Source organism: Diachasma alloeum, unplaced genomic scaffold (genome assembly GCF_001412515.2).
Source record: "Diachasma alloeum isolate Michigan unplaced genomic scaffold, Dall2.0 Dall_scaffold_00608, whole genome shotgun sequence".
In the NCBI taxonomy this organism is placed as follows: domain Eukaryota; kingdom Metazoa; phylum Arthropoda; class Insecta; order Hymenoptera; family Braconidae; genus Diachasma; species Diachasma alloeum.
The window spans coordinates 396,319-407,374 of NW_021680740.1; the positions used below are offsets into that span (position 1 = coordinate 396,319).

Consider the following 11,056-nt stretch of genomic DNA (forward strand, 5'->3'; position numbering starts at 1 on the left):
TGGTCATTGGACCTTCAACTACAAAGAAAAGTAAAATTGTCTTGAGATTTTGGTTTAGTTGAGGGTCAAATTACCCTTAATGAGGGTTAAGGGTTTTTTGGCCCTCACAACCATTTGACCCTCATCCCCGCACCTCATTAAGTGGAATTTGACCCTCAAGATTATTTAAACTTGAACCCCGCATCTCACTAAGGGTCATTTGACCCTCAGAACCATTTAACCCTCAACTAAAAACAGAAAGAAAAAATCGTCTCGACATTTTGGTTTATTTGAAGGTCACATTACTCTTAACCCTCCACATCTTCAAGGGTTTTTTGACCCTCAGCTCCGGACCTCATTAATGGCCGTTTGACCCTCAAGACCATTTAACCCTCAGCTCCGAACCTCACTAAGGGTCATTTGACCCTCAGGACCATCTGACCTTCACCTAGAAAAAAATTGCATTAAAAATAAATTGTTGTCGCTCCTCTTCTTCCAGAAGTTGCCAAAAAAATGCAGAAAATGGACTACATGGAGGTGACTCTCCCCAACTACTCGTACGTATTCAACTTCGAGGAGAAATTCATCCACCAAGACACACGTGTATGGATGACAAACAACTGGACAAATGCATTCTACTACGCCGGCATATACATGGTCCTCATATTCGGCGGTCAATACTGGATGGCCAGCAGACCCAGATACGAATTGCGGGGTCTTCTGACCCTCTGGAACAGTCTTCTCGCTACTTTTTCGATAATAGGATTCGCGAGAACAGCGCCTGAGCTCATTCATGTACTGAGAAATCACGGATTGTATCACAGTGTCTGCATACCGAGGTGAGAATTGACGTTTGAAATTTCACCATGAATTTTCCCAACTGCGCCTTCTTCTTTCGCTCATGCATACCCGAGTGCCGATAATTTGCCAACATCACGCCACTTGCGTCACTCGCATTATTCACAAAAATTGTGGCGCAGATTTCCGCGAGCCGATACTCGATGGGGATTGGCCACTGGCGGATTCAAAGGTCAGGTTCATGGGTTTTGAGGGTTTGAGGATGGCGGGGGAGACTTTGGCCTGTTTTTTTGAGTGGAAGTTTTGTAATCGTTCAAATTTACAATTTGGGTTTTTTGCGTTTAGGTGTTTGCTGATGAGTCGATGGGACTTAATCTTTTTTATGGAGGTAGTTTTGAGGCCTCTCGTCGATATTAATTAAAATTTAATTCGTATATTAATTTTTAGAATTTTAGATTTTTGCAAAAAAAAAAAAATTCGTATTTTTCGAAAATGAGGATTTCGGAGATGCCCCTTTGACCGAGTTCGAAGCTGAAGGCGATGGTAATAATCGTTGTTTTGATTTGTAGAATAATTATCAACAATTTTGTATTTTTTGAAAATGAGGATTCCGGAGATACCTTTGGGTATCGTGCGTCAAATTAATTCAATCATAGCTTAAAATATTTGTTTGAATGTCACCCTGTCGGAGTTAGGAGATCATTACGACAGCCATATCTGTTGGTTTGATTTTTATGATGATGTTTGCAAATTCATTCAATTATGCACGAAATAAATTTTTCCAATACCATTTTATCAAAGTTTCAAGATAATATAGAGAGCATCATTGCTTTCATTTGATTTATACAAGAATTTTCAGACGAAATCGTACACAATTGATTGAAGAAGAAATATAAATCAATCATCAACAAATTATTACTGTATACTATGTACTTATGAAAACACTTGGCTGAACGCCCCCGGGCGATGGCCTATTGTAAGAAAAAAATTTTTTTTTGTTGTTTGTAATTTTCTTGCAATAAATTCCGTTAAAAATTAAAAAAATTGAAAAATTATAAATCAATTGAACAAAATAATATGAAACGATAAATGATGTACGATAGAAGGGAATGAAAAGTCAACCGCTGAGCCTCACCCTCTTGGAAATTGATGGCGATTTTTCCTACGATTGAGGGGGTTGAAAAACTATCTCTCAAATTTATTCGGATTTTTTCGGCGGCCCAATTCGGAGATATGATTTTTTTCGTTTTTCCGTTTTTTTTCTCCAATAACTCGAGTGCTATTTGTCCGATTTTTATTTATTAAGCGCCAAAATTTTTTATTTTTTGCCGCCTATACGAGTATCTTCAGTAATTTTTTTTTTCGATTTCTAGATGCTCATAATAACGAATTTTCGAGAAAAAAAGTGGAAAAACTTGAATTTTGCAACTTATGTGACAGATAATTTTCAAAATTTTTTTTTCAGTAATTCTTATAATCAAAACAAGTGTTTGAGCTGTCATTCAAGTTGGGCCTCCTCTTGGATCTATTTTATTTTTAATTTTTTCTTTTCGAAATTTCGCGAATTTTATCAAAACACCCCCAAACGACTTCGATTATGTATCGAAAAAATATGTACTATATAGCTATACAAATTCACTTCATATTGTCTATAATCAAAGTTTTCACCAAATTTGCGGAATTTCGAAAAGAAAAAATTGAAAATAAAATACAACCAGAGGGATTCCCAGCTTGTATGACAACTCAAAATACTTGTTTTGATTATAAAAAATACTGAAAAAAAATTTTGAAAATCATCTGTCACGTAATTTGCAAAATTCAAGTTTTTCAATTTTTTTTTCGAACATTAGTTATTATGAGCATCTAGAGGTTGAAAACAAAATTCACTAAAAATGATCGTATAGGGAGTAAAAAATGAAAAATTTTGATAGTTTTTCAATCCTCTCAATCGTAGGAAAAATCGGCATCAATTAATCAATGAATGATCTGATGTTTTTATATGTAGGGCTGTTTATTATTATTATTATTATTATTATTATTATTTACCAATAATAATAATAATAATAATAATAATAATAATAATAATAAAATATGTCGATGCATTATGTCGATGGAGTTATATCGTTGCGACGAATCCTGACATCATCCTCTTCGATTTTGATGACAAAATCATCTGTGTCATTGACTACTCAGCTTCGGCTGAGAGTAACATCACAGTGAAAGAAAAGGAGAAACTGCTCAAATACCAATCACTCCACTTTGAGCTACGTCAAATAAACAGAGGATTTAAAGTGAAGTTGGTTGTCCTTATCATTGGCTCTCTTGGGGGAATGAAGGAGTCATTCATATCTGCGCTCAAAACCATCTCGGCCTGTAGGCGTCAAGCCTTCAGTTTGACTGGCCAGATTCAGAAGGCAGTCATCCTCGGGTCCCTCCGTCTACTTAGGCAGCATGATTCTGGATTGCAATAGAGCTCACCCTCTGGTTAGAGGGAGCACTATTGCAGAGCGATTAGGAAGTGTTTGCATTGCTTCGCTTGCTGGGCGGTCTTCGAGGTGAAGTCGGAACCCTCGAGGATCTTTCAGCGATCTCATTTACGAGTAAAATAATAATAATAATAATAATAATAGTAATAATAATTAAATGTAATAATTATAAAACTGAAAAATCAATTATTTGAAATAATAATAATTCTTTTCAGTAAAATATAATGTTTTTTTAAATTGCACTATCCCGTTCTACCCGCCCTATCCCATTTTGCCCCACCCTCCCCTATTTGATTATAAACTTTGAATTATTATGAAAAATAGAACTTTTAAAAATCGTAATAAAAAAATAGTCTTATCTTTTCTTTCGTTCGAATCAAAGTCCAAAATCTGAGAATGAGTGAACACTATTTTCATTTTTTTCATGATTTCATTGAACTAGTAATTGGTATTTATTATGTAAGGATGTATTGCATATTACTTATTACACCACTATCGTGCAGACAAATACGTTTCGATCACGCGATGTGGAATACCACGAGATACTATTAAATCAGCAGAGAAATTGTGGATGCTAATGATTCATCTCGATTTTTTTCTTAACGGTCAATGTATCTCGAGAATCGTTCGTTCTGCGAGAAATTATCATAAGTACTTTTTTGTAGGGAATGCAATTGTCAAGGAATAATTTATTGTCACTTTTTGCTCTAAAACCTCTCCTTATCGAGATAATCGAATGTTTAACAACAGCTAAACGTTGATTCGCCATCACTTCGTCAATTCTCAACATTTCTTCATTTATCTCGAATTCGAGTCGTTTTACAAGAAAATGTTACAAAACCTTTTTTGTCGAGAATTGAATTTCGAAAAAAAAGTTCCTATCACTTTTTTCTCTAAAATAACTAGTTTTTAAGATAATTGAACTTTTAACGATAAAACCGTGAGAAATAATTTTTTCATCAATTACCAATTCTCAATTTTTGTTAATTATCTTGAAAACGGTCAATTTTATAAGAACATGTCATGAGAATTTTTCGCAGAGAATTAAATTCCCAACAAAAGAATTATTATGACTTTTTGCCCTAGGACCCCTCGTTATCGACATAATTCCCCTTTTAACTTCTTTAAAATTAATTTGAAATGAAAAAAATTTCCAGTTTCATACTCATGGACCGAGTCTCGGGCTTCTGGACCTGGATGTTCGTCCTTTCGAAGCTGCCGGAGCTAGGTGACACAATGTTCATAGTCCTGAGGAAGCAGCCCCTGATCTTCCTCCACTGGTACCACCACATAACGGTTTTACTGTACTCGTGGTTCTCGTACACTGAATACACATCAACAGCCCGATGGTTCGTGGTGATGAACTACTTCGTGCACTCGATAATGTACACTTACTACGCCTTGAAGGCCATGAGATACTCACCACCAAAGTCAATATCAATGGTAATAACAGCCCTTCAACTCATCCAGATGATTGTCGGTTGTGCTATTAACGTGTGGGCATATCCGTATCTCACACCAGGACAGAGTCACTGCTCCATCTCGAGGTTTAACGTGCATTTCAGTTTAATAATGTACTTCAGCTATTTCGTGCTGTTCGCTAGATTCTTCCACAAGGCGTACATCGGGGGAAAGAAGGGAAAGAAAATTTATAAACACGAGGACAACGGACAAATCAACGAGGAGTTTAGCAATGGAAAGCTCAAGAGCAATTGAATCCTCTTATCATTTTTATTTCTGAGTCTGTCGAGGGATGGGTCGGGTGTCAGAAAATTGATATTTCATTCAGTGAACGAATTTTCAATGCAAATGGACCAAAGACGGTTGTCATCCAGGAAAATCGGTTTAATTATCGGCACATGGACAGTTTTTTTGTTTCATTGATTGCAGCACAAATTTTTTAATTATTTCGAGATTTATCGAGGGAAGGGGGGCTAGATTAGACGATTTAGATTAGGATGCTGGGGGGGAGGCTCAATACCGTAATATTTTCTAAGAGTTGGGTTTTATTGCGAGTGCCCCGATGTGAGGATCCGGTGGGGCCAGTTCTCTCGGACGCGTGACCCACATTCCATGTGACGGAGACTGGAGAGATCTCATGAGATGAGTTTCTAGGGGGATTTGTGGGTTTTATTTTTGCTGCATTTTCGAGAGGTTTGGCGAATGCTAGGTGGGGTTGGGGGGGGCTATGTCGTGGGTGATTATCCAGATGGAGCAGAGACTCTGGGGAGTTTCGAGTGAGAGGAAAGGGAAACGAAAATGTTTTTTTTTTCAGTTTTTCTTGTAAATAGTTAATTATCGAGGGAATGAGGGGGTTTAGGGGGAAATATCACAGGAGATTTTTTGTGGGGAATTCAATTTTCTATAAAAAAGGTCTAAAGGTATTTTGTGATAGAGGCAATAGTTTCTGAGATAATTGAGAAAGAATGGAGATGTCAAATGAAAAACACAAAAATTGTTCTTTTTCAAATTCTTTTTTGTAAGAATTCAATTATAAAGGTAATGAGTAGGTTTAGCGGAAAATGTCATAAGAGATTTTTTTTTGAGAATTCAATTCTGCACAAAAAGTTCCCGAGATGTTTTTTCCTGGGGTCAATAGGTTCTGAGCTAATTGGGAAGGAATGAAGAAGCAAACTCTCGAAACGAAAGAAATAATTTTTTCTTTTTCATCTTGTCTTGTTAAACATGACATAATCAAGGGTTCATGAGGATTTAGGGGAATATCTCAGACATTTTCTTCCAACATTCAATTCTCCACAAAAAAAATATTACAATTTTTCTCGTCAATTCACTAGTTCCCGGATGAAAAAAAAAAACAAATCAGCAAAATCTGGAAATTTACTTCACTCAAAAACAAGAAAAATAATTTCTCTTCAGTCTCAATTATCTCAAGATCAGCAGAGTGAAATTCCCCAATTTTTTTCTCATTCCAAAGATCTATTCTCCACCTTTAAAACGAGCCCTGACAAATAAAAATCGTATCGTTTAATAACGAGATATTGAAGAAACCGTCACAACGATTTCCCACGAAATAAAAATGTTTCCTATTCTTTCCGACAATTTATTCAATCTTCGCAGTTCACACGTGCAAATTAAAAAAAAACCGCGTCAGCGTAATTATGTAAATTACCGACAGCATGAATGGCGAGGATTAATTATTTTTATTGCTATTGATTTTGAAAATTTAAAATTCGAATTCACTGAAGTTGAATTTTGTCGAGTGCAAGGTCCACGGTCACCACCTTCTCATTCGCCAAATGTCTTTGGTTGATGCAAGCGAGACTATTAGATAATCAAACGTCAAATGTAAATTTTCATTTACCCAGACATGTGAAAAATCTGTTTTTCTCGTGTTCACGATGGCTTCGAGTGAATTTAATGGAGAATTTAACGAGGTCGAGTTGACAATGGGTGACGCACATGTTCACAGTACAATCGGGTAAATGCCTCCCGCCCTGGTACCCCTGAAATCTATTATTTATAACGCCAATTAATTATTTAACGGAAGGATTTAAAATTAGGGGGAGAAGGCCGGGGCAAAATTGAACGGTTGTTTGAGGGTCAAGGAGTCTTGAGCTTAACTGGAACAAATGATATTCAGTATCAAATATCTTGAGATTGGCGAAGTGGAGTCAAGGGAGACTGGTATCATTTTCAAGGTCCTTTCTTGCCCTTTAAAATGAGAAAAAAGTCGTCCAAATCGGTCCATTGGTTCAGGAGATATTCACGATTTTCGAGGGTTAGAGTTTTGAGGGTCAAACGGGAGAGACGAATGAAGTGATGAAAGGGTCAAATTTCTTTAGGGTTAAATGGGAGAGACGGGTGAAGAAGTCTAGGGGGTCAAATGGAAGATCATTTCTTAGCCTTTAAAATGAAAGAAAAATCATCCAAATCGATGCATTGGTTCAGGAGATATTCGAGATTTTCGAGGGTTTGAGGGTCAAATAGGAGAGACGAACGAGGTCATCAGAGGGTCAAATTTTTTGAGGGTTAAATTGGAGAGACAGCTGGAGCGGTGAAGAGGGCCAAATGGGAGAGACGATTGGAATGATCACTCGTCCCTCCCATTTGACCTTTAAAAATATTTGACCCTTCATTCGTCTCTCCCTTTTGATCCTTCATCCTTTTTTCAAGTAATAGAGTGAATTTTACTCTCATTGCGTTGTTCAAGGGTCAAACGGAAGACCCTTGATTAATCTGCTCGTCTCTCCCATTTGACCCTCAACATCTCTCCCAGTTGACCCTTCATCATTTTTTTGAGTAATAGAGATGGCAAAAAGGTGGTCTGAATTTATCTCTAAAATCGTCTTTCGCTACCGTTCCATTTTGTCCCTCGCTCCCCCATTAGTGAGACTTTTCACCAATTGTGTGGATTGTACAGGTCATGAGAAATGCGATTGTCATTTAATATTTAAATGACTGTGTGGTGCTGCTCCAACAATTGCGCAACTACGATGATACTGATGTGAGGCACAAGTGTTTTATCGAACGGACATTTTTATATTTTTTTTTTGGTTGATTTTTTTAATTGTTTTATGAATTAATTCGGAGGAGAATTTTGAATTGATAGAGAACATGGAAGTTTTTTGGGGAATATCTTCAAATCTATGAGAGATAGCGGAAAAATCCAGAGGAACAAAATGTAGCCCTTGAAATTCTCTCCAAAAAAGTTATGACAAAAATTTTTCTGTCTCTCTTACATGAAGAGATATTTAAAAAAAAATTATTCCCCTCTAAAATCAGTCCATCTTATTTTCTGACTCTACTATTGCCTCGTCCTCCCCCCGAAAAAATAAAAAAAAAATGATTGAATGAAATTTGTATAGTAATAAATGGAGGAGCGATGGATTTGGATGAGATGATTCTCAAAATTCACGAGTTTATTTAAACAAATTCCCCAAAGTTATTTTTTATTTTTTCACCTCCTGAAATGAGGAATTCGGTTTTGTTCAGTCACTAGTGTAAAAACGTTGAATGATCCTAGAAAAACCAGTTTACTGTAATCACATGCTTTCTGAATAGATAAGTTTTCAATGATAAGTGTGTGTGTGTGGGTGTAAACGTGTGTATTATATAAATAATAATCACTTTTTACATAAATCGGCATGATGAGGGACTGAAGATGAATGGGGGAGGATGGGACAAAGTGAAACCGTATCGAATTTCGATGTTTAAGGGTCAAACGGGAGAGATAGGCGGTGGGAACAAGAGGGTCAAATGGGAGAGACGAGCGACGTGATCACTCCGCTCGTCGCTCCCATTAGATCTTGGAGGTTTGACCCTTCGGATTACTCTCTTGGTCTCGTTTAACCCTTAAGAATGTTTGACCCTCCACACATCTCCCATTTGACCCTTTGGATTATTCTGCTCGCCTCTCCCATTTAACCCTTGGGAAAATACTTAATCCTCCGTCTGTCTCTCCCATTTGACCCTTCATAATTTTTTTTAGTAATAGAGATAGAAAAAAAGTTATGCGAATTTTCCTCCAATTTCGTTATTCGAGGGTCAAATGGGAGAGACGAACGAGGTGATCAAAAGAATCAAACCTTCCTAAGGGTCAAATGGGAGAGACAGGGAAGGGGTCAAGAGGGTCAAGCAGGGAAGACGAAAGAAGTGATCCCTCCCCTCGCCTCTCCCATTAGACCCTTAAGAACATTTGACCCTTGATCATTTTTTGAGTAATAGATTTTGTTATTCAAGGGCCAAACAGTCGTGAAGGTCAAACGGGAGAGACGGACGAAGTGATAAGAATCAAACCTTCCTAAGGGTCAAATGGGAGAGACAGGGAAGGGATTACGAGGGTCAAGCAGGGAAGAAGAAAGAAGTAATCCCTCTCCTCATCTCTCCCACTTGACCCTTAAGACCATTTGACCCTTGATCATTTTTTTGAGTAACGAAAAAAAAAATCATGTAAATTTTTTTCTCAAGGATCAAAGAGGGTCACTCCATCCCATTCTTCCTCACAATGAAATGATTAAATGAGGGTTTATTTTTTCGCGAAAAAGAGAAAATTATAAGATATTGTCATAAATGGGACAGTACGTGACACTTGCTCCTCAGAAATTCTTTCTGGGTCATTGCCAATTTCACGCGAGGCAACGAAAGCCTGGGAGTGCCGGAGACTACTCTTGAAAGAAGATTTCAACCGTCGAGATTTTGCTTTTTAGATCTTGGGACACGACCAGTACCCGAAATTAAAAAAAAAAACGAAAAATCGGTTTGGGAATGTGTTAGGGCGTACGCGGAGCGCGCAGGACGTGCTTTAAAATCGATAAGTACACTCTCAAATCGCGTATATCCCTTCAACTTGGCCAATCTACTTTCTCTAATCATCTGGTTTCTAGATTTTTAATTAGGTGGAGGTCATTTGATTTCATAGATTCATGAAAAAATTGCTCGAGTTGTATCAGAAATTTTGTTTTTTGGGTTTTATTGGCGTGCGATTATCTCGGTGGGATGCGGGTTTAGAAGGAAATGTCATAAGACATTTTTATTGGAAATTTTGTGGGCTGCGTAAAATGTCTTATGACATTTTCTTCTAAACCCATTAGATTCCAAGATATTTACCAAAAATGATGGTGCAAAATTGAAAAGTTTAACATGTATATTTCGTTTTTCGTCTTGTTAAGGATAAGATTATCTCGAGAACAAGTCGTTTTAGAAAAAAACTTCGAATAACTTTTTTCTTGGAAATTTCATAAGCCATAAAAAATGTCCCGTGGCATTTCCTCCTAAAACCACTGGTTTTCGAGATATTCAATAAAAATGATAGAACAAAATTGACAAGTGTAACATGTCTATTTTGTTTTTGTCTTGTTAATTATTTATTTTTATGAATGAACAGTAGCAAAAAAGACGTCGATATTTTCTCACGAAGAGTTATCTAACATTAGAGAATCTAATGTTCTTCCAAAAGATCATTCTCCCCAAACCAACTCCAAACTTCACGATACGATCCCGCAATTTCATTTTAAAAAAATTATAAAAACCATTTCAAATATTTTTTAATCACTTAAGTACTCCAAGCGCATCTGGAATGTGTCAAATTTTTGTAATACATTATAATTATGTAAAAAGAGACATGAGAAAGAAGCTTTAATATACCATGTGAAGGACACTAACTGTTTTATACTTAATCCCCCGTTTTCTTCCCTTTCCTCGGCGTATTTTTAGTTCTATTTTCCACTTTTTTCGTTTTGGGGGGATTATTTTTAGAGGAACTGGTTTTAGAGAAAAAGTGAATCAGCATTTTTGTTGGAAATTTCATAAGCTACAAAAAATGTCGAGTAAAATTCTCCTCTAAAACCATTACATTTCGAGATATTCAACAAAAACGATGAAACAAAATTGGAAAGTGTAACAAGTTTGTTTCGTTTTTTGTTTTGTTATGGATTAAATTATCTCGAGAATAACGGGTTTTAGAAAAAAATGTCGTATAACTTTTTTGTTGGAAATTTTATAAGCTACAAAAAATGTCCTATAACATTTTCTCCTGAAACCATTCATTTTCAAGATATTCAACGAGAAAGAGGAAGAAGTCCACTTTCCACTTTTTTTTCGTATTGTTAAGGAAGGGATTATCTTTAGAGCAAGTAGTCTTAGAAAAAAATGTGAAAAGGGACATGAGAAAGAGGACTTGAAACCACGTGAAGAACACCAGCTATTTTATATTTAATCCCCTCCTTTCAATCTCTTCCTCAATGTATTTTTAGTTCAACGATGGTCAACAGTTGCTCGAAGTCACGGGAATAGAATCGATTGTTCCATCGAAACCTGTCTGTCTCGGCGTGACA

At 36.5% G+C, this 11,056-nt stretch overlaps 1 protein-coding gene across 1 annotated transcript; it reads left to right on the forward strand.

The window, feature by feature from the left end:
- Positions 1-481: 481 nt before the first annotated feature.
- On the forward strand, positions 482-10,380 carry LOC107043650 (elongation of very long chain fatty acids protein 6). Its single transcript, XM_015265228.1, has 2 exons — positions 482-818; positions 4,421-10,380. Exons 1-2 carry the CDS (start codon positions 493-495, stop codon positions 4,977-4,979), a joined length of 885 nt encoding a protein of 294 aa, XP_015120714.1. The 5' UTR covers positions 482-492; the 3' UTR covers positions 4,980-10,380.
- Positions 10,381-11,056: the final 676 nt, after the last annotated feature.